Source organism: Brachionichthys hirsutus, chromosome 19 (assembly GCF_040956055.1).
Source record: "Brachionichthys hirsutus isolate HB-005 chromosome 19, CSIRO-AGI_Bhir_v1, whole genome shotgun sequence".
Classification (NCBI taxonomy): Eukaryota; Metazoa; Chordata; class Actinopteri; order Lophiiformes; family Brachionichthyidae; genus Brachionichthys; species Brachionichthys hirsutus.
This window is the reverse complement of record NC_090915.1, coordinates 8,107,644-8,130,854: the sequence shown is the minus strand read 5'-3', so window position 1 is coordinate 8,130,854 and position 23,211 is coordinate 8,107,644. Positions and strand designations below refer to the sequence as shown.

The 23,211-nt window shown below is 43.7% G+C and overlaps 3 protein-coding genes across 3 annotated transcripts; all 3 read left to right on the top strand.

Moving 5' to 3' along the window:
* Positions 1–2,010: 2,010 nt before the first annotated feature.
* Positions 2,011–9,653, top strand: slc27a4 (solute carrier family 27 member 4). Its single transcript, XM_068752589.1, has 13 exons — positions 2,011–2,171; positions 4,519–4,729; positions 5,249–5,432; positions 6,021–6,179; positions 7,031–7,100; positions 7,184–7,275; positions 7,614–7,723; positions 7,878–8,087; positions 8,185–8,311; positions 8,747–8,884; positions 8,971–9,135; positions 9,264–9,410; positions 9,496–9,653. The coding sequence occupies exons 1-13, from the start codon at positions 2,011–2,013 to the stop codon at positions 9,651–9,653; spliced, it is 1,932 nt and encodes a 643-aa protein (XP_068608690.1).
* A 3,933-nt stretch (positions 9,654–13,586) lies between these two features.
* Positions 13,587–16,338, top strand: ptgdsa (prostaglandin D2 synthase a). The gene is made up of 7 exons (XM_068753093.1): positions 13,587–13,746; positions 14,354–14,493; positions 14,569–14,645; positions 15,454–15,564; positions 15,673–15,774; positions 15,878–15,908; positions 16,005–16,338. Coding segments are annotated over exons 1-7 (555 nt in total). The 5' UTR covers positions 13,587–13,653; the 3' UTR covers positions 16,006–16,338.
* Positions 16,339–16,856: 518 nt separating this feature from the next.
* On the top strand, positions 16,857–22,662 carry ambp (alpha-1-microglobulin/bikunin precursor). The gene is made up of 10 exons (XM_068752590.1): positions 16,857–16,973; positions 17,147–17,292; positions 17,374–17,450; positions 17,612–17,731; positions 17,873–17,974; positions 19,898–19,953; positions 20,526–20,610; positions 21,669–21,836; positions 22,153–22,326; positions 22,494–22,662. The coding sequence occupies exons 1-10, from the start codon at positions 16,857–16,859 to the stop codon at positions 22,517–22,519; spliced, it is 1,071 nt and encodes a 356-aa protein (XP_068608691.1). The 3' UTR covers positions 22,520–22,662.
* The last annotated feature ends 549 nt before the right edge of the window (positions 22,663–23,211 follow it).

The following is a 23,211-nucleotide window of genomic DNA, read 5'->3' as shown; positions in this document are numbered from 1 at the left end:
TTCCTTATCTTGACTTGTATCATTCATTTACAGTCTCAGGCTGGGGTCAGTATATCTTATACTGTACCAGGAGTGAAAATAAAAATAAAGTACGCTGGAGCTGTATTTAAATACCTGCTTGGTCATTTCACCAACGGGCAGCGGTTCGTTCTAATCTTCCCTGATGATGAAATTTGTTTTGCGACTTGACAACTAAAATTATTGTTTTAAAATTTCACTACTAGAAGAGTGCAGACCTCCACCAAGCACCTCAGCCCCCCCCCCAATATTTGTGATTTACACTAATAATAATGGTCTTATTTATTTTATCTCTATTTTTAGGTTCCTTAACCATGAAAACAAACCTTTTGGCAACTTTATTCACATTAATGTCATTATTACTTCAGAATCCAGGATCTCTTCTGGATCATCAAAGGTATGGTTTTTACGATCAATCTATTCGATTTTGCTATTGATCAGAATCATCGTCGGGGGGGGGGCTGAATGACCGGTCGCGGTGAGGCGGACCCTTCAGAGGCGGTTCTTCACCGCAGGGTGGGGGCCGCACCGCATTCACGGCCGCACCGCATTTCCTCCCGACCGAAGCCCCGCCCCTACCCGGATGAGATGTTGAAAACAAAACGCACCGATTGGCTCATTCACCCGTCCATCAGCGGACATCCACGGCGGTGGGCGGAGCCAGGCACGAACGTTTCAAAGGTCATGCCCAGCGAGCTCGTCTTCTGCGGTCAACCGGAGAATGTATCGATCGGTGACCGCGGCGACGGAAGGGTTATGATCACGGGGTCAAAGTGCAAGCGGATCTGACGCCCGGAGGAGAGCAGCTATTACCGGGAGGGTAACCCGGTGCGTGCGTGCGCGTCCGCGCGTTTCCCCCCGAACCTCTGTCAAGACGGGCCGAGCGGCTGCGAGGAGCGGACCGCGCTAACCGATAAGCCGATCAAGGTGGAATCGCGCACGGTGGGGGCTTCCAACATCAACAAGGTGCGAGGTAGGCCAGCTGAAAACTAAAATAATTAACACGGCCTACAGCCGTGCGTGCGTGCGCCCCCGCAGCTCCACGCACGAGCCCGGTTGTGTCTGGTCGGAGACGCAGGAACCGGCACCGGCTCCGGATCGTCCTCTGTCAGCCTTTTAATGGCGACGCCCCATCTCTTTATTATTAAGGCGTAATATCTGGAGCTAATATGGACGCAGCATCGCCGCTCGTGTCCGTGTCCGTGCGCCTCGTTGCGCAGCGCGATTCCCTGACGCGCCTGTTCCCGACAAAAGCGACGTCAGGTTAGTCCAGTAAATCCGGCACACGCACGCACACGCACGCACACGCACGCACGCACGCCGAAGGCCCTGAATGGGAGCGCACATGGCAGGTTAGCGGGGCGTGGGCTGGCCCGCTGTCGTTTCCACGTCCACGACCGCAACATGACGCGCGGCACATTTTGGATTTCCGGGTTGCAGCGTCGTAGCGATGAGACGGTAAGAATGTCGTTACCGGTGTCGGTTCAGGTTCCGGTCGAGCTCCATTCAAGTGGAACAAACGGAAGTCACCTGGTTCGATTCGAGTCTAATCTAAGGTCGATCAAAACTAATAAATATATTCATCATCATCATCATCATCATCCTCTCTGCTGTGTTCACTTAAGGTGGAAAAAACAACCAAACATTTATCCACCTCTTCATTTTATATCTATCCATGCGTCTCCTGCACCTTTTATCATTAATCACCTTTTATCATTGATCACAAAGTGAGGAGTTCTTTTCTCAGCCTCGCTTTATTTAAATGTTTCTGGTAGTTTAAATGTGACGGTGTGAATAAATAAAAAAGAGCTTTGTTTTGAAGCAGTTCCTGTGTTTTAATTCTTCTTGAAAACACCCGGCAAATTGCAACTCATGGAAAACTGTTGTAGCTTAATTCTCCTCGCTGGGCACAAACGTTAACGCACCGTTTCATGATCGGTTATCAATGGCCGCTGGTACCTGTATGGATCTGAACGCGTGCGTTCTTCCAGGATGCTGCGTCTCGCCTGCTGCACGGCCCTCCTGTTCCTTCTGAGGCTCCTGGCGGGCTTGCCTTGGCTCCAAGTTCTCCCGGCCATCCTCATCTTCTACCTGGGAAGTGGAGGATGGAGGTTCCTGCAGATCGTTGCCAAAACAGCCAGAAGAGACTTACAGTAAGTGGTGTGTGTGTGTGTGTGTCTGTGTGTGTGTGTGTGTGTGTGTGTGTGAGTGTGTGTGCGTGCTCAAGAAATGCTTCCTATAAGGGTCTTTAAACAAAATGCTTTTCCATTCGCCGATTCTCATCAGTCTCTGTCGTCTCCGCAAGCGCTCCAGATGGGTTTGAGGGGAAACGAACGACGCTCGAGTGTTGACGTCGAGGTTTAATTTGCACAGGTGAACATTCGGGTTGGATCCACAGAAGGGTTGTTCCTGCAGTGTTAAGTCGATATGGCCGAGAAAGGAGCTAAAAGTCGTTGTCCCCCCCCCCCTTCAGATCCACTGCGCTGGATGCACATCCAAACAGAGAATAACGTGTTTTACTATCCAGGTGTCTCAAAAATCAAAGTTCTTGAAGATGGTTTAATCAGCAGAAATACACCCATAAATAATACAAAGTTCACGTGGAATTAGTCGAGCTGAGAGATCGGAATGGAGGCCATTGATAAAGACGTTAATGTCGGTCTTGCAGGATTGTAAATCGGAATCGTTTGTCTCCTCTAAACTGAATGCTGTGCACGAGAACAATGACTGGCTCAGAAACACACTATTAGTTATTAACAGAGACTCGGCTCAGGATGACGTCATGAAGTTCAATGCAAGCGTATGTTTATTTTACTGAGCATTTGCCTTCCGCGATGTGTGAGTTAGGCGTTCTCGTGTTTTTAGCTCTGCAGAATTGTAAATTAATGTTTGAAGAACTGACCGCAGGCTGCAGATTCACGTCGTGTCTGTGTTGAACGTTCAGGACAGACATGGCAGGTTGAGACGTTTCAGGCCAAAGACAATAGATGGAATGGGGATATCCAAGTATTTTAACTGCTCTACCACGAGTCGATATTTGCATATGGGGGCTTTCCATGGTATTTTCCTCAAATTCCCGCCCCCCCCCCACTAGTGGAAAAGGAAATTCTGGAAGGCTGGCTTTTTAAGAAATCTTCAGCCAAAGTAATGAAGAATGCTTCTTTGTAATTAAACAGGACTGTCCTATAGTTTTGCCCCACCAAAAACCTTTTTATTGCATTTTAGGCATAAATGCACTGAAAATGCAAACGTTTTAAAAAAACAGGCTCCAGAATGAGATTTCTGGGTAACGCCACTCTTTATCGTGTGGATGGGTGAAAGGGCAATTAACTGAGATTTTGCACAGCCCTGCTTGGTTCAGCCCTCTTGCAGTTCCTGCCATTCTTAATGGCGTACGCAGGTCGCAGCAGGCGGCCCACTACGATCAGAACAACGGCTAAACTAAAGCAAACAGTGTTGGAATGTTGCACCGTCTGGTTCTGGTTCCTCCGTACCTGTCATTGGGAGGTTAGCGCTTCCGCGGCGTCTTGTGAATCGCTATTGCGTAATGCATTGTATGAAGGCGGCATTGTGCTCCATAGCGTGTTGCCCTTGTGGAGGAAAGCAACCTCTACACGCTGCGGCTTCTGCAAATGCAGGAGTGTGTCATTCGGTCGTTTACTTTGTGTTTGGCAGATCGCTTTTTCTTCATCGATGCAGGACAGTTTGTTGCCTGTACGAAACTCCACTCAGAGATATGAATGAACAGGTCAGGAGCTAAAGTCCTAGAGTGTCATCATTTAAAGTTTATTATATGTTATATATATTTATTATAGTGGTTAGCGCTGTCTCCTCAGCTCCTCAGTGGAGCTGATAAAGCAAACAAAACCGCAACAATAAATTAAGATTGTGTGGAACAAAATGGAATGAATCCCCTAAGATGTCATAAAATCTATTGGTGCATGATTAACCAATGGACTGCCGTGGCTTGATATATTTTTATTACACTTTAGTAATCAGTAACGGCAGTTACGGCTTTGCACAGACACTCACCTGCACAATGTATGCTCTTGTATAACCTTTTAGTGTATTCATTGCCAGAACTCATCGCTGACCTGCATGTACATTCTATACGGCTCTGCTTTTAACATTTCTGGTTCTGAAAAAAAGCTCTGTGTTTAATCTAATCTAATCCGATTGTACAGTACTAGATAAACCGTGGTTATCTGTGTGTCTTTTTACCATGAATGGAAGTCATCGTTCGAGATCCTTCCATTTAGGAAGACTTCGTCCCTCCTGGCCATCTCTGCTGAAATGTTTCACGTCGACTGCAGTTACATTTCGGACAGCGTTGGTACTACATGACCTCAGTTGGCAAATGCAGTTTCAGTTTTCAATGACCTTACTAATGGATTTTCATACTTTAGATAAATAATGCATCGTCCATATTACTGCTACTGCCAAGGTTTTTGGTGCACGTGCATGTAATTTGAACTTGTAATGACATTCTGGTTTGTGCAGCGGTGCAGGTGTGGTATTGAAGGTGAGGATGAACGCCAGACGCCACCTCAAGGAGAAGAACACTATTCCCAAGATCTTTGCCGAAACGGTGCGCCGCTTTGGGGACAAAACGGCGCTGATATTCGAGGGGACTGGGGAGAGGTGGACCTTCCGACAGCTGGACGAGTACTCCAATAGAGTGGCCAACCTGCTGCTGGAGAGGGGCTTCAGGGTCGGTGCAAAACGTATTCCGTTTAGCATAGATAATCGGTGACAGAGCGAGCCTGAATGCTATTTTATTGCATGTTGTACTGCTATATTTCTGTCCTGGTGGAGGATTTTATAACTTCACATGCAAAAGGAAAGGAGGATCTATTGGTAGAGAAGTTTCAGGAGTGAATAATCACCTGTAACTAAAAATAAATGTGTTTCATGACCTTAAAATTAACCTTTGACATCCAAAGAGGCACCCAAGTCCTCTGCTACTATGTATTTCTGTGTCCCCAATGTTTATACAGTAGCCCAGAGAGGACAAATCAAGCACTGGCGCTAAAAAGGGCCTTTTGGATTGCCGTGTTTTCACCTACCAGGAGGCATTTTCAGCATTTTTCATTAATAAGGGAAGGGGTGTCGAGGTGTATTCTCCTGCTGGATGCCGCTAAATCCTCCATACCTTTCCTTTTAATAAAAATAGCCTGTCGAGCATCAATCGCACTGACGAGCCTCCTTTCTGCTTGTTGCTCTCCTTCAGGATGGCGATGTGGTCGCACTTTTCATGGAGAACAGGTCCGAGTACGTGGGCCTCTGGCTCGGGATGGCAAAGATCGGAGTGGAGGCTGCTCTGATCAACTTCAACTTGAGACTGGAGGCTTTGGTCCACTGTGTCGCCATCTCCAATGCCAAAGCCGTGGTGTTTGGTTCCGAGCTGACCGACGGTGAGGACAGGAAGACGGGCATCTGGATTGTTTACCGGTGGCATAGTCGGGTTGTGGTCAGACGTCGGTGGCTTGTCTCTGCTGCATTGACTCGTGCTGTCGGGCTTTGCTCTGCTTCCTGTGTGGTGTGAGCAGAAAGCAACAGAGGCCATAAAAGTTAGATGGGTCTCGAGGAGGTGTCTCTTCGAGATCACTCAATGGAGCTTTAAAATGGCAGACGGACGGAGAGGAGAGGAGAGGAGAGGAGAGGAGAGGAGAGGAGAGGAGAGGTGAAAGGATGGGAGATGGGGAAAGGCCTTCGTGATCGATCTAGAGAGTTCAAGGGCTGATGATAAGAGAATCGACCGATAAGAGATTCAGCAGGCGTGATAATAGAAATAGATACGAGGTAAAACTTCAGCTGTGATGTCACAAAGATACACTGTAGTTTCTGCAGGGTAAAAATGTTTCCCTTTATTATTTCTCTTCTCATCTTTGTCTGTAATAATGCAAAATATTCACCTTTTTTATATTGGTGCTCAAATTCTTACCAAATAAAGTCTTCTTGTAAGTTAGGTTGACTCTGATGTGTTTGTGTTGCTGTCGTAGCGGTGGGTGAGGTCCACAGTTCAATGGGGAAGGCGGTGCAGATGTTGTGCTGTGGAGACTGGGACCCCAAAAGAGTCCCGTCAGGAACCGAGCACCTGGAGCCCCTTCTGGACGCGACCCCCTCCCACCTGCCGAGGCAACCGCAGCGCTCCTTCACCGGTGAGAACCGCCGAAGCGCTGATTTCTGACACCTGGATTGCATTCGTCTGTTTACCTAGCGGCCGGTCAAAAATGAGTGTTTCGTGCACTGCAAATGAGAAATGAGATTTGTAAATATTTTCAATGATACGTTGTCCACAAAAATATGCAGAATGTTCTAATTCATACACAAATTTAATCAATTTGGACACACACCCCTTGTGGCATTTTCCGATTACGGGTTGCCATAGCAGATCCTCTTCCAAATCCCCGTCTCCAGTATCCTCCTTCCTCACACGTTCACCTCGCTGCACCTACGAACCTCTTCACTGGTCTTCCTCCTCTTCCTGTCAGTTTTCCGCCTGCAGATCAAACATCAGTCAAGAAATGCAGGTTGAATTCAAGCGCTGTTGGAAAACTGGGACATTTTTACTTTCACTGAATCTGTGTTTTTAAAAAGATTTTTAAGATGAGAAATGCATAAACTAGCATATTCGGAGAGCACAGACCTCCGCCAAGCACCTCAGTCTCCCTGTATTGTGATTTACACCGAAAATAATGGTCCTACATTTATTTTATCTCCATTTTTAGATTCCTTAACCATGAAAACAAACCTTTAACAGTTGGATCGACATTAATATCATTATTAGTTAAGACGTTATTCACTAAAAGCACACTTTCAGTGATGGTGGGTTCTTCTGGATCTAGATCCAGAGCTTTTGAAGATACAACAAATCCAGTTTGTCCACTACTGATTCCACAGTGTCTACTTCTGCTTCTGTTACTGGCTGGATGTAATCAGCCAGACTGGCTGCAGTAATAAAACCCGTTCAGTTTATGAAGTGTATGTTCTTTCTCCTGCTCCGTTTCAGATCGTCTGTTCTACATCTACACATCAGGAACCACTGGGATGCCCAAAGCTGCTATTGTGGTGCACAGCAGGTAGGGAGGAGCTGCACAGCAAATGGACGGAGGCAGAGGTTTGCTGGAATAGTGGGAACAAATGGTTGCTTTCTGGTTTCCAGGTACTACCGCATGTCAGCCTTGGTGTTTTATGGCTTCAGAATGACAGCAGATGACGTGATGTATGATTGCCTTCCTCTCTACCACTCTGCAGGTAAAATTCTGACTGTTATAACTATCTGAATTCACTGTTCTCTCTTGTCAGGAAGTCTGGGTCTGACCATGCAAGTCTCAGAACTAACTGCTGACTAATCTAGTCAGAACAATGGTGCAATTGTTAATCTGTTTTATTTTCTAAATGATCCAAAATGGAAAATCCAGGTAAATGAGGAGGCAGGTATATTATTCCACATACTTCCTGTATTATTTGGCATTATGAAGGACGAAGAGGCTGTTGCTTCAGATGATGTCTTGGTGTGTTGTTATGCTGGAGATAAGATTCTGTGCTGATAGCCCCCGCTTCTCTTTTTCTTTTTTTTTTTGTGTCTCCAGGTAACATTGTGGGGATCGGCCAGTGTTTATTACACGGAATGACTGTTGTCATCAAAAGGAAGTTTTCCGCCTCTCGTTTCTGGGACGACTGTGCTAAATACAACTGCACTGTAAGAATAATGTGGATTATAAATCAGCTCTACAACCTCTTGTAAAAACTATTAAACGATTTAGTAATATTACCCATTTAATCTATTTCAAATCCCATATTCCTAATTGTAAACTCTGAATAAGTCCTCGCTGTTCTGCTCCTTTCTTGTCTAGATTGTGCAGTACATCGGTGAGATCTGCAGATACCTGCTCAACCAGCCAGTCAGGGACATGGAGAGGAAACATCGGGTGCGCATGGCGCTGGGGAACGGCCTGCGCCAGTCCATATGGGAGGAGTTCATGAACCGCTTCAATATCCCGCAGATTGCAGAGTTCTATGGAGCCACAGAGTGTAACTGTAGCCTGGGAAACTTTGACAACAAGGTGTGAAAGTGCGGCTGCTGTGCTTTTATTTTACCGCATTGAAAGCTTTGTGCTTGCTGACTCTTTTTTTATGTTTTATGTCATATCAATGCTTCAGGTTGGAGCGTGCGGCTTCAACAGTCAGATTCTGCCTTTCATCTACCCCATCAGACTGGTGAGGGTCGACGAAGAGACCATGGAGCTCATCAGGGGACCTGACGGCCTCTGTATTCCCTGCAAACCTGGTAGGTTTACTGTAAACGTGTATTAAACTAGTACTTCTACCCGGCTGGTAAGCTGGCCTGCAGATCGCACCTCTGCAGCATTACACCCCGACTCGCTTGTTCCATTTCGTACAGTATCTCTAATACCTGAGGAAACGGATCCAGTTGAAACCGGATCAAAACGATTTTGTTTTTGGACCCTTTCAATAATATCTCTCTGATCACCTCCACAAAGGAGGTTCAGCTTCTGCTCTCCTTTACCGAGACGCTGTGGAATTAGTAGAGGACAAACGGATTTGTTGTATCTTCAAAAGCTCTGGATCCAGATCCAGAAGAAACCGACATGACTGAAAGTGTGTTTTTTGTGAATGACTTCTAAACTCATAATGACATCGACGTATTCCTCTGACTTCACACAAATGAGGGTTTCATCCTCACCAATTCGTCTCTCTTTAGGCGAGCCCGGCCAGCTCGTCGGCCGGATCACGCAGAACGACCCACTTCGGCGGTTCGACGGATATGTCAACGAATCGGCAAACAACAAGAAGATTTCTCACAGTGTCTTCAAGAAGGGGGACAGTGCCTATCTCTCTGGTTCGACTCGCACACATCTTGACTTGTGCACTATTTATTCCATACTGACGGACTGAAGGATTACGCCCCCCCCCCTCTCTCACCAGGTGACGTGTTGATCATGGACGAGTGCGGACACATGTACTTCAAAGATCGCACCGGGGACACGTTCCGCTGGAAAGGAGAGAACGTGTCTACGACTGAGTTGGAGGGAACCCTCAGCAGACTGCTGGACATGAAAGATGTCGTTGTCTATGGAGTGGAAGTGCCAGGTAAGACGCGTCTTTCTGCTTCTGATTAAAAGGCCAGTAGACTATAGGCGCAGCTCGTTTTAGACTTGCTGTGACATAAAGTTTGAATTCCAGGATTCCCTCTAACGCGCACTTTCCTCTGTGCACAGGAGCAGAAGGCAAGGCTGGAATGGCAGCCATTGCTGATCCGGCTCACTCCACTGACCTGGAGAAGTTTGTGAAGGACTTGGAGAAGGTGCTCCCTCCGTACGCCAGGCCCGTGTTCCTTCGCTTCCTCCCAGAGGTCAACAAGACGGGTAAAATGTGTAAAATGAGCAATCAGAACTGAATTTTCGAACGCTAAAACAGAAAGCTAACATAATGTCTCTGACTCTTCGTCAGGAACGTTTAAGTTTCAGAAGACGGAACTGCGCCGGGACAGCTTTGACCCCAGCGCGGTGTCGGACAGACTGTACTTCCTGGATTCCAGAAGAGGCTGCTACACGCGGCTGGACCAGGAGCTTTACCGCGCCATTCTGTTGGGGAAAGTCAAATTGTGATGACCAATCTGAGCAATAGGCATGCAGCTTGATGCACACGCTGACACGCGCGGGACCGAGAGCGCTAAATGCAGGACACGTCCTCGTGTTCAGAAATGTAAAGTAATAGCCATACACACTCCATGCGCCCAAACAGATTCATGCATTCACCCAAACGCGCACTGTATTACCCGAAACCAGCTTGATCTTTTGAAATCCCCCAATATAGGCACACACACACACACACACACACACAGACGGACACAGCACTACTCGTCCTTCCCTCCTTCAAACTCCTCTCGCTTCCTTCATCCATCCTGGTCCATCGATCCAGATGGCTTATTGGGGGTTCCAACTTGAAGGGATGCAGTTTAAAAACAGAGAGAGAGAGAGAGAGAGAGAGAGAACCTAAAGGCTTCCTGGCTTCGTTTCCGGAAGGCAAAAAGGAGGAGCATGGATTCAGTGCGTGGAGGAACAAGGGGACCCCCTCCCCCCCGAGGCCCTGAACTGTCTATTGGTTCATCCAGATGTTTTTTTGTGAACGACTGGCCTTCCTACAATCGATTTCACCCGCACAATTATCTGTGGCAACTTACAGGTGGGTTCTTGCCCTCGTTTCTCACGCGACAGAGTTGGCGATGAAAACGAGGAAAGATGCTAGATTTCTCTTTCTTCCCCCCCCCCCATCAAAGGGAACAACGTAAGAATGTAAAAGATCCTGGAAAGCCTTTGACTCGTAACCCGTGGTTACAGATGTTAACATTAGACCAGTGGTTGAAGCTGAAGTGCAATAGGGCTCCAGCGCTTGCAGTGCAGTAATCGGCCATGCCACGCTGATACGAAACAAAGCGTCTGCTTATTCATGAAATCTTGGAGTCCTCAGAAATGGCGAGTGCGTTTTAAGTCCGCTGCTGGAACACAAAGTTAAGTGATTGGACCGCTTCAACCCTGGCCTGATGGATAATGGGTCTAATCCCACGCACAGGACTTGTGCGTTTTGTGTAACTATATCATGCAGGTTTTGTTCTCAAACGTTCGACGTTGTCTGTTTGTATATTATAAAACACATGAAAAGGCACTGACTGAAGAGGGAAGCACCAAATCTGAGGACTTGTTTTCACCACACCGAGCCGTTATCTTTCTGCCAAGCTCCCCATTCCATCACGCTATCTCCTGTCTGTCTGTCCGTATGTCCGTCCATCCCTTTGAGCGTGCTCCTCCATTCGGTTCTCACCAACGCTGTCAGGGACGGAGCTTTTTTCCTTTGCCACCTTTGAATTCTCTTGCTCTGCTCTTGGGATGATTCGGCCTGTGGCGTGAACAGCATTTCACGGAGAGAGCTTTACTCCAGTTCAGTGCAGCAGCAGCTCTGGTGATGCTAACCAAACCTCCTTCATTGATCTTCTGCTGATGTGTGCTTTTCAAACCTCCAGTACATCCAGCTGTCCGGCACCAACGGTGGTTCTGCAACGAGTCCTGTGAAGACTATTGCTTTTCGGCTGCTTTCGTTTGTCTGAACTGCTTCTTATTTTGTTTAAATGGCTTTTCTTAGTTAATACTTTGCACTGACTGACGTAAAAAGTTGACTTTGACAGTTCCAGCCAGCTGACGGTGATCGATAAAGTTATTTCCAGTAGTTGAGGAAGACCAACAAACTGAGGCTTCCTTCCTGCTTCCTCTTAGTTCATAGAATTTGTCTCTTGTATTTATTCTTTAATGATGTGTGTGAAATCTCACAAATGTCTGGAAGAGCCAATGAGCGACCAATGATGTTGATTTGTTGTCTGATTTGTTTCTAAGGGAACAGTTTGGCTGTCATGATGCTTGTGACTGAGGTTTTGGGCTTGTTGTCCAAAGTTTTCTATTTTCACTTTTTCCAATTTTTTTTTTTTGTTGTTCTTAAAGGAACTGTTAATTATGCTTTGATTGCGGGTAAATGTGTTGTTTTTTTTTCTTTGTGTGAAATCACAGCTTTGTTATTTTCTTTATATAAAAACAATGGGATTAATGCTCAAGTTTTGGACAATCAATTTGAAAGGGCACTAAGAGTAATCTGCGTCAACCCGGAGCCAGTTTACCATTTAGCAGCTAATAAATATTAATTAGAAGGCAAAGCAGCTTTAAAACAGCTGAAGACCTGCAGGGAGTTATGTCTGTAGAACTCCTGTCCACTGGAGGGCGCTGTTTGACCATCATTTTTACCTACAGTATTTGGATGACGACTGATCTAACATGATCTGCAGAATCTATCTATACGAAAGATAAAGAATATTGTGCTCCATTTCTGAGCCAACATTTAAGTTAAATCTTTAAGTTGCCCTGCTGACCGATGAAAGCTTTTAAAAACAACATCACTTAAACTGAAAATGCAGCCAGGTCATGATAAATTATTCTAAAATAAGTTGAAAAGTCAAGCGGGAGGAAAACCCCGAGGCATCAGCTCAGATCTGCGTCTCTGGTCTTCCTGTCCCTCGTGCCTCCGATCAACGCGCCTCATTTCTTGCACTTATTGTGTTGTTGTTGTTGTTGCACCGTTGTGGTCCTCAGGAACATCGAGCGGTGCCACAAAAGGAAAGAATTTCATTCTCATCTGTGTGTGTGTGTGTGTGAATGAAAGACTTTTTAAGTTATTTTATTCCTCATTGCTCAAGCGGTCTCGGCTTGTGCGGAGTGTGTAGAGGAGGTCTGTGAGGTGTGCAGTGTGTGTGAAACACGCGCACACACACACACACACACACACACACTGATGTCTTCTTGTCCACTTACAGCTAGCTGTATGCATTGTGCATAAAATAAAAACTACTACAAATGGAACATCTTTAATAAAAAAACATATTTAAATTGTTCAAATGTGCTATTATTGTTGTGTTTTGTTTCATTCTGGGTTAAATAAATGTAGTTTTTTCTAGTTGGATGAGATTCGGTAGCTGCTTATGGTGTTTTAGGACATTGTGTTCATGCTCGGCTTTACTTGAAATAACTTTGACCTAAGACTAATGTTTATTTATTTTGCTTTAAATAATATAACGAAAAATGAAGAAGATTTCCCATAATTCTAGAATGAACATTGGCACTGAATGCTTAATTTTATGTTGAGACAAGACTCCGCTTGAGGTCTGGTTAGGTTTAGGAACAAAAATGAGTTGGTTCGGGTTAACAAGAGACGCTAAAGAGCTAAAGAGAGGCCGACCTGTGTGTCTTTACAACATGACCGGATAACATCTCGTTCAAAATATCCACCGCCTGAATAATGTAAATAAATTGTTTGGTTTAGTCTCAAGGTTGTAAACGTGTAATCTCAATGTGTGTGTTCACAAAGCATCACATGTGAATATCTGTGGTTTGAAGTGTGCAGTATCAACATGTTTTTCACGACTGGGCTGTACCTTTACTAGCTGTGGTGAAAAATATATGTAGGTACAAATTCAAACTATTCGTAAACAACTATTTTATTCCCCCCGGCGCTATTTATAATAGTCCCGGCTCTATAAATCATTCCCACCTTGACTGCGTGGGATACTAAAGCACCAATTATGCATTAGCCCATTGATTCTGGTTCAATAATGGACTTTCTATCTGCCTATTTAACATACATTTATTTGTAATACTTGTAAGTTCAGAATACGCAACTTTTACTTGATACTCTGTATTTGTAACATTAAGTTTCGAGCTGAACTTACTCACCTCCTTATTTGGTATAAGCTTCTTCTTCTTCGGTACGTCACAAAGACCCTCAGCTGATGAGAGACCACCAGCACGGCACATTCCTGCGTCTACTTGAAATGAACCTGTTTTGGAAGCACACATCTTCAACACTTGCTCAGTGTTCCCTGATCCCCGGAGATGATTGGCTGACAACTGGGTGGGTGGATAAGAGAAAAGCAAACATTGCCCCAGGCTTCGCCACTCTCTATCTGCATCTGCCGACTGCCTACGCCTCGCTTTAGGCTCGGGTCAGATACCCTTTCTCGTCCTTCCAGCTCCTCTATCCACCCGGCTGCCCCGCTTTCTCCCCACAGCCATGGGGATCACTGTCGTCGCCGTTGTCATGGTAATGTGTGCGATGGTGGTGCATGCAGACGTGAAGCCACAGAGAGATTTCGACCTGCAGAGGGTAAGATGGAATCACCTTTAGTTTTCTATCATTTATTTTGTCGTTTTCCTCTTGTTTCTTGTCAATCAAGATGTAGCCTGTTTTGTGTGAGTGTGTGTGTGTGTGTGTGTGTTTTTTTGGATAAGACAGTCAAACCTGAAACGATCGTGACTTCCTCGTCTGTCTATTTTGTACGAGTAAGACATGAAGCAATGCTAAGAACATGTCGCAGCGGGTAAAATGAGTCATTGTGTACATTGAGCAGTGTGGAGGCGGATGTTGTTTGTGGGTGTTCCACCAGGATTCAATATTTACATTCCCTTCATCCGGTCAGTGTCAGAAGAATCTCGGTACGGATATGAAGAAATGCTGTGGTTGGCAGAATTTGCACCATCGTACAAATAAAGCTCAGTTGGTTCCCTGCTGGGGCCCTGTAGGGTAGAAATGTTGACTTTTAAACATTTGCACCCAAAACCAGCACCACAACATGGTATGGTTTATTAAGAAATAATACGTTTGCTTTTCTGTCGTATGTGCTTTGTGATTTATATAGTTATAGATTTATTTATATATATATAGCCACAAAACTCATTAATATGACAACTTAATTCCGTGTGTGTGTGTTTAGTTTGCAGGGAAATGGTACAGAGTGGGTCTGGCCTATGATTCTCCAAAGTTTGTCCCCTTCAGAGACAAAGTGAAGGCCTCCATGGGATTCGTCACCATATTACCGGGCGGCAACGTTAACCTCACCATGTGGGACGCCACGTGAGTACGATTAATTGCAAGTTGTAAGAAGTAAAGTTTAGAAAGGATCAAATGTGCTTCCTCCGTGTGCTTCAGACCGTTGGGCTGTCAGATTAAGGTGTACCAGTATGAGAAGACCAACGTGGCCGGGCAGTTCACCTACTACAGCACACGTGAGTCTGTGGTCTCCATATTCAGCGGACTTGTACTGATGTTGTGCCTATTTAGGAACTTAAGTAAATGTTTTCTTTTTGTTTCCATGGCTACATGCTGAATTTGTCCTCATTCTGCGGTGGGATGTATCTCTGATAAGAGATTCCGGTGCATGTTGTTGAATTTTCCCTCAAAACCTGATGTACACATCTACCATGTGCCAGAGAAGTGTCTTTAGATATCCAACATCATTTCTTTGCACTTTATTGACTCATTAATTCAAATCTGAAACTTTTTCTAGATATTTATATCAAGAATTGCAATTAACAGGGAAAGATTTGTAATTTTCTGACACCCTTGTTGAGGAATGTTCTGGATTTTGTTTTGCATGTTTTCTAATTAGAGTTGTCGCTTTTTTTCATTTATTGTACAATGCAAATATTTAATTAGAATTCACAGCAGACATAGAATTAGTGTAAATTCTGCCTCTGCAAAAGAACAAGTCCAGGCAGCCTGTATGAATAATATTTGATTTGAGATACTCGTATCAAGATTTCTACCGTTCTTCGCTGTAATATTAATTTGAGTTTGGCAGATTGGTTTCATGTGATGCAGTGGAAAAATGAGACAATAGGACAAGTCTGTGCACAGTCTGTATTTGGACATAACCATAAACAACATTGTGTTAAAAATTCATGATGCACACAATAACCACAGGTTTTTAAATGTCTCTGATAAACTTAAAATTAAATATTATACATTATTGACATTAATGTCTAAACCATTAGTTAATATTTGAGACTGAACATCACTTTTGTTTTCCATCAGGCCACAACATGGTGAAGGACATCACGGTGGTGAGCACAAATTACACTGACTATGCTTTGGTCCTAAAGCATAAGGTTTTTAACAGGGAGTACACGCAAGTGGCACTTTACGGTGAGACACAAACACATTCATATATATTTGAATGTATATATATATATATATACATTTAGATCTAAACATGTTCCCCCTTGTGAGTCAGTGTACGTCTATTGGTTTCAGGTCGCTCTCACAGCGTCAGGAATAATATAATTCAGAGGTTTCGATCCTTCGCCTTGTCGAAGGGTTTCTCAAGAGATTCTATTCTAACGCCACCGCCTGCAGGTAAAATATGGAAAACACTCACACACACACTCTCACACACACACACACACACTCTGAAGCGAATGACCAAAGTTTCATAATTTTCCTGTTTTCTGTCCAATAGAAAACTGTCCACCATCAGCATCTGGACGTTAGTGAGTATTTTATTTGCCTTTAATGTGTACATTTGTGTGTGTGAGTGACTTCTGTACTACACGATTTTGGTTTAAACATTTTGTGACTCCCTGTAGGTTTCCTGATGTTTCCTAGATGAGGGTGGCAGCATATTCCAATGAGATTCCAACTGCAGAACTGTTTTCTCTCTTTATAGGAATCAGCATTTTAGATTCAAGATTAAAAAATAACAAGTAGCTGATAAGATATACTCATCATGGGTTTTTTAAGTGTACAATCTCTCCCCCCCCCCCCCCCCCCCCCCCGGCTCAACAATCAGTGATTTTAAAGTGTTTCTTATATTGTGGTTGTTGGTTTTCTGTTCTTCGTAAAACTGTATTCCAGTATATCAAATCATTGGATGATATATGAGCTTTAAATAGTCCCCTGAGCCTCTTGAATAAAATCAATGTTTACCTCCAGACTCCCTCAAATGAATGTGTTATGTTTCACTCCCCAAGTGCAATTCCACACACGACCACCAGGGGACGACGCTCCCCACACCGCCAACAGAGGTGTGCAAAAGTTTTGTGGCTCCTACTGAAGTGCTGACTTCTAAAGCTAACAATGAAAACTAATATCAAATGACCTGCAATGCACAACCGAACGATAGATCACTCTGAGAAATTATCTTAAACGCACCAGGTGTAAAATTATGCAACTTTAAATTCTGCACCTTTTATATAAAGTTTGACTGAACCCCATATCTTCCTTGCAACTCACCTGATTGTTTGTTTAAGCTTCAAATTCTGAAGTCCAGTGCTGACCGACGAACATTGTACGGCTCAGCAAACACGATCTATGGTCCACTGACACAAGCGAGGACAGACAGACACACACAGAAATGGTCAGAACTTTGCCACCATCAGATTTTGTGGTGTTGCTGGAAGAAAATCGAATCTCCAGTTTAACTCTGGGAGACTGACGGGATGCAGTCAGCAGGTATGGTGTCCACACTCGTTGTGGGGTTGGCCTGCATTCTCCAAACGGTCACTGTGGAACCGGCACCTCTTCTCCTCCCACAGGAGAACTTTGATCTTAGCAGGGTGAGTGGGTCCAGTTATTTATATTAAAATAAATGCATTGTATTGCCATAGATATTAATATTTATATACCGGTAAGTCTATTACTGTAACATTAATTTGTAAGCTGCTGTGTGTTAACTCTGTGTGATATTCCTGTGTTCGCCTCGGTACAAATATTTCTGTTTCCTTTGCAGTTCATGGGAAAGTGGTACGAGGCAATGGTGGTTTCGACCTGTCCGTATTACATGCAGCGCAAGAGACGCGACCCCGTCATCCTGGAACTGGATCTGCAGCATGTTGCCTCTGAGGGAAACTTCACACTGACATCTTCCACTTTTTGGTCAGAATTACATTCATTCGTTCATTCTACATACATGAATTAAAGTGCTCCATGTAACATGTGCAGTGTTTGTGCATGCAGGAACGGCACATGTAAGCAGACGTCTACCAAACATGATTTGACTGACACCCCAGGGCGATTCTTCCACCACGTTGCACGTATGTTTCGACAGCTTCCTCCCCTCCCTACATCCTTTTGAATCCAGTTCCGTCCTGATGTCTCGGGTGACAAGTTTTTTGTGATGTTAAATTAAAGAACGAGAACAATAATGTGTATTGGCAAATCTGTAAAGCAACGTGTTGTGAAAATCTTTTCGCAGGGTTTGGAGCAGATGTTGATTCCTTTGTGGTTCATAGCAACTATGATGAGTATGCGATGATGGTTCTGATTGGCACAGAAAGACCCCTGGGAATTAAAACCACCACATTCAAGCTTTACAGTGAGTGACATTTTTTTAAAATTAAATTTAACAATTCGGAATCAGTATTTCATTTGTCATTCTTTATTAAAGGTTTATTTTTTTTAATTACACTGGGACTGGACTCAAACCACAGCTGCAGTGTAACTGTGTCTTCCTCAGGTCGAACTCTGAATGTGACAGCTGCTGTCCTGGATGACTTCAAAACACTCGTCCGGCAACATGGAACGAGCGACAGCGCCATCATCATCAATAAGATTAAAGGTACCGACGCACATACATGCACAGGTTTGACATTTGGATGAATGCTGTCAATCGTTGGTGCCCCACCCTCAGTCTCACTCTCATACCAGGTGGATGTTTTACGGGCAAGCAAGTGGTAAAGTCTCAGGTCAGTGATTCACACCAGTACCTTCTGAAATGACAAGTAATACATTTTAACGATTATTAAAATTCAATATTACAATTGCAATCCAAAAAAACTTGCTTCTCTGTCCTTAAGAATCTAGCCATGCCCCCTGTGATATCCACACCAGAGGAGGACACTGGTACTATTTAATCAGGTTAGTACAACCCATCATGTCAAGGCCACACTAAATACACTGGTAAATTTTATTTTTTTGACTTTAAAACTAACCCACTTCACTGCAGAACCGAAGGGTATTTCATGCTTCCATATTTTGTTTTATAAATATTAATCAATAAGAATTGTTACAAATGTGGCAAGAGATGAAGGGAGAGAAACATCAAATCAGTGGCATTTTATAAACTTCATTTTCTTAACCGCTTTATCTGAAATCCGCGTTGCAGGATCTACTGGAGCCTATCCCAGCAGTCTACGGGCGAGAGGCTGGAGTACACCCTGGACAAGCCGCCAGTTCATCGCAGGGCCACACAAAGAGAGACAATCATTCACACACACACACACACCTACACAGAAAATTTGTACAGATGTAATGTTTTTAGTGTTGGGAGGAAACTGGAGAACCCACACAGAGAAGAACATGCAAACTCCTCACAGCAAGGTCCCAAGTTGGATTTGAACCTGTGACCTTCTTGCTGTGAGGCAACAGCGCTACCCAAATATATATTGTCAATGCTATTTAAATGATTAATCTGCTTTGGATCCATTTAATGTAGAATGAACAGATGATGTGTAAGAAAAAAAAAAGGTCATTATTTTTGACTCGTTTCTTATGATGTCCAGAGTTCCAAATAAAACAACCTGCACATGCATGCAATATTATACTCAGACAGAGGAGGGTGAAACATGAAGTTGTTACTCATTAGACTGTCAGCTCATGATGTGTATTGATTTACTGATCTTGTCAGAACTTAAGTCCAATGTTTAAACATCTGTTTCCAGACAAATCAGAGCACAAAGTGAGAATCAGGGAAGCAGAACTTTGCTCTCTTACATGTTTGCTTTTTGCTTAGCTGTGGGAGTTAGTACATAAACAGTGTACACACAACGCAGGTCGATGTCCTGTCCCCCTTTAAAGGGTTGATAAAGGTCCGTACCTGGAATTCAGTGTCGCACATTTCAGGGACAAGTTAAGAGGCAGGCTAACAGGATGCAGAAGACAGTGATTCTCTTATCCCTGCTGGTCCTGGGATGGACTTGGACGATCCAGGGGCTCCCTGCATTCCCAGAACTTCAATCTCTCACAAAGCATGGCTTTGATTTTACAGCAGTGAGTGACTAAGTTTTACAGTTTTGCATGCTATTTCAGTGTAAAAAATATGTTGCGCATTCGGTATGAAAAGGTATAAAGCAAAGGAGAAAAAAGCAGCTTGACACTTCCTGCCATCTCTTTTCCAATCATTAATTGTGATTTACACCAAATAGTATTGTCCTACCTTTATTTTATCTAAATCTTTAGATTCCTTAACCATGAAATCAAACCTTTAGCAAATTGATTAACATTGATATCATTATTAGTTTAGAAGTTATTCACTAAAAGCACACTTTCAGTAATGGCGGTTTCTTCTGGATCGAGATCCATAACTTTTGAAGATACAACAAATCCGTTTGTCCACTACTAATTCCACAGTGTCTTGGTAAAGGCATAAAAACAGAACCTCAACTGGATCTGTCTCCTCAGGTATTAAAGGTAGAACAAATCCATTGACATTCTCCAATGTGGACTCAGCTATAAGACGACGCTTGTTAGGATTGGTTGTGTTGTGAATGTGTTCCTGGAGAGCAGGTGGAAGACCCAGTAGTTCTGCTGAAGCCTCCGGTCCTAATAATCCATGGAATTAATAGAACCAAAATTCAGTAAACTGTGGGCTACTTATTTGTTCTATTCCTGTTCTCCTGAGGCGATTTAAATCACCTCTGCTTTATTTCCAAGAAATTGCTCATGAATCATTTTCAGCAGTTGTTATTATCGCCACAGGCAGTATTTCTTATTGAGGGATGGCTGTAACATTTACTATGAAAAGGGCACTCAGTGGAGCTCCAATCTCTGCCAGGTCCAATAGTCGCTTTCACATAAATCAAACCATCATTTAAATTCCAATAAGGCTCTGCCAGCATCAAAATCGCTGGCCTCGGGGTGGTATTAATTTAAGTGTCTTGCAATACTACAAAAAAAGAAATTACAGATGCACTCCAGAATTCAATGGCTTCCTCCCTCCCAAGCTACTTGATGGATTTTCGTCACACTTGCTAATAACTGGAATGTCGACTAGGCTTGGCTGTAATTAAAAGGGATACTTGGAACTTCTACTGAATGTGCTTGCAGTCGAAAAGAAGAACAAATTAAATGTGGAGGAAGAACTCTTGAACTGGAGTCTCGTTGTGTTACAGCGGATGAGGAGAGACGTGGAGGCCTCTGGACCTGTTGAAGATCTGGAGGGTTCTGGTGATGACTCGACTTTATTCAATGCAACTGGTAAGTGATGAAAAGATCTTTAATGTCTGCTATTGTCAACAAAAGTGCTCTCCGGACGCTTGCTGCAGCCCTCGTTCAGCCCCTCTTTGACTATGCTAGCACCTCCTGGTATTCAAACATCAAAATGTCCCTGAAAACCAGGCTCCAAACCTCCCAAAACAAACTGATTCGGCTACTCCTCAATCTGGGGCCCATGACCCACCTTCTTCCTGGACATTTTGCTAGCCTAAAATGGCTCAGGGTAGAAGACAGGGTTAAACAGCTCAAAATGGGATTGGCATTTAAAATAGTCAATGCAGCTCTGCCCTCAGTCCCCTCAATCCCTGCATACCTGATGGAACACCTCCACAGATTTAGTGACACCCACAGCCACAACACTAGAGGGAGCTCAAACAACAACCTGATTGCCCCCTCCTATAGGACTAACATGGGTAAATCATATTTTTACAATACGGCCACCCAAGGGTGGAACGGTTTGACTCCTGCCCTCAAAACATGCACCTCTTTGGCCCCCTTCAAAACGGCCCTAAAAATACACCTTTTAGGGGGACAGAAACGGAGATAGTCATCACGACTCTCTCCGGATCAAACCCCCCCCGCCCCCTTTTTTGTCCACCTACGTTGCACGTATTAATTGCCTTAGTAATTTATTGTAATTTATGTAATTTATTGTCATTCATTGTCATTTTGCATCAGTGGTGTAATTTATTTTAGATTAATCGTTAGTTTGCAAAATGTAAAATCATTTTATTTTTGTTTTTCTAATGTTACGTTGCATCATTTGAGTTATTGAATATTGGTTTTATATTTATTTGTATTGTTAAATTTGTATTGTTGATTGTGGATGATTTATGTACGAAGGACTTTCAACGGAATCAAGACCGCAAGGGCTTTTTTGAAATGACTTTATTTGTACTGTAATACATGCTACTGTGTGACTGTACTTGTACTCTAACATTCTACCTAATAAATATATTCATCATCATCAATGAACCTGTGTTTGGAGATCCAGGCTCTGACGCTGCAGCTAACGGATGTTTCTTGTGTTTGCCATGCAGAGGCCTGTAAAGCAGCACCAGACACAGGACCGTGTTTTGGGACCCACCAACGATACTTTTACAACTCCACGTCGATGGGCTGTGAAATCTTCAACTTTGGAGGCTGTTTGGGCAACCAGAACAATTTTTTGCATGAGAAAGAATGTCTGCAGAGATGCCGCACCGAAGGTGAGGAGTGAAATATAGATAGATGATGTCTGTGTGTGTGTGTGTGTGTGCAGATGACTGCTTTGAACGACCCGGCGAAATGGCCGAGATATTACCCTTCACCAGCTTCCCACTCACACAGACACTGTTGTGAGTAACGTGGCTCCATGCCAAAGATATATGGAAGAGGATTAATGTTTGGCTTCCTGGTAAATAGTCCTGAAGCTAAACATCTCCTACCTGCCCGTTAAGCTTCGTATCTGTAGGACAGAATCAAATTACCTGTTATGATGCTTCGGTAAAATCCAGAAGTCTTTTGTTTGTTCTGTCCCACCAGCTGCGTGCCGTCTGCCTATGGTACCCCAAATCTGCACCGGCCAGCCGCCTGTCTGGGCTTTTGATGCTTCTGCCGGTCTGTGTGTGGCCTACAAAGTGAACTTTTGCCAAGACAACGCTAACAAGTTCTACAGCAAGGCTGAGTGTGAGGAGTACTGCGGCGTGCTGAAAGATGGTGAGCTGATGAAGGAGCTATAACGGCAGAAATGCCAAACAGTGGCACATTTAGACTCTGGTGTTCATTCACACAGAAGGAAAAACTTCTTCGGGTACATGCAACAGTAATCAGCATAGCAAATCTGAACATGTAAAAGTGTTTGGTGCATGGTTGGTATTTTGCAGATCCAGAGATCCTGAATGTAAACTGAGTGAGATGAGAAAAATCCACTGCTCACCTGGCTTCGGTTTAAAGAGACGTAACACGACCGCACAAGGCGCACAATAAAGAAAGAAGACTCAGATTAGGCATTCATAAAATACATGAAGTTATATTGCAAAAGATTATGAATAAAAAAAGCATTGGTGTTTGTGCTTGGTGTTTTTGTCGTTTTCGTTTTTGTTGTTGTCCATTATGCAGCCGATTCCTGACATACATTTAAAATGCAAGGTGGTGTTACAAGATAGTTATTTAACAAGCTAACCTTATTCATTGTCTCTGCAACATAATACAGTACATAACTGTCTTCAACATGTGTGTTATTTAGATTTAAAACTAAATTTAAATGCTTCATCCATCAAAATTCCCACTGAGTTCTGTCAAACTGTGATGACACAACTTTAAATAATATGACAATTGTTTAATGCCTATTTAGTTGTGCTGCAAAGGACTTCACAGCATTCACTTTATTCCTGTTGGAATGGGTTGCCTGCACAAATATTCATGGGATTGGAGTGTGTCTATTAGACCACCAGATGACAGTAAAGTATGAATTACATAAGCCCTTACTTCAAGCTAAGTGTCTCTCATCTCCTTTTACAGCATTCAAATATTGTCTCACTCTCTCTCTTGTTGGCTGGAGATAAAATACAGCACACACACACACACACACACACTTAACCA

Bases quoted from the DNA above. Each gene is read 5' to 3' on its own strand.
- slc27a4 (XM_068752589.1), top strand. From the start codon at position 2,011: ATGCTGCGTCTCGCCTGCTGCACGGCCCTCCTGTTCCTTCTGAGGCTC. The intron at 6,180-7,030 runs GTGAGAACCGCC...GCTCCGTTTCAG, and splicing joins ACCGCAGCGCTCCTTCACCG to ATCGTCTGTTCTACATCTAC. The intron at 7,101-7,183 runs GTAGGGAGGAGC...TCTGGTTTCCAG, and splicing joins GCTATTGTGGTGCACAGCAG to GTACTACCGCATGTCAGCCT.
- ptgdsa (XM_068753093.1), top strand. From the start codon at position 13,654: ATGGGGATCACTGTCGTCGCCGTTGTCATGGTAATGTGTGCGATGGTG. The intron at 14,494-14,568 runs GTGAGTACGATT...CGTGTGCTTCAG, and splicing joins CTCACCATGTGGGACGCCAC to ACCGTTGGGCTGTCAGATTA. The intron at 14,646-15,453 runs GTGAGTCTGTGG...GTTTTCCATCAG, and splicing joins GTTCACCTACTACAGCACAC to GCCACAACATGGTGAAGGAC.
- ambp (XM_068752590.1), top strand. From the start codon at position 16,857: ATGCAGTCAGCAGGTATGGTGTCCACACTCGTTGTGGGGTTGGCCTGC. The intron at 17,293-17,373 runs GTCAGAATTACA...TTGTGCATGCAG, and splicing joins CTGACATCTTCCACTTTTTG to GAACGGCACATGTAAGCAGA. The intron at 21,837-22,152 runs GTGAGGAGTGAA...CTGTCCCACCAG, and splicing joins GCAGAGATGCCGCACCGAAG to CTGCGTGCCGTCTGCCTATG.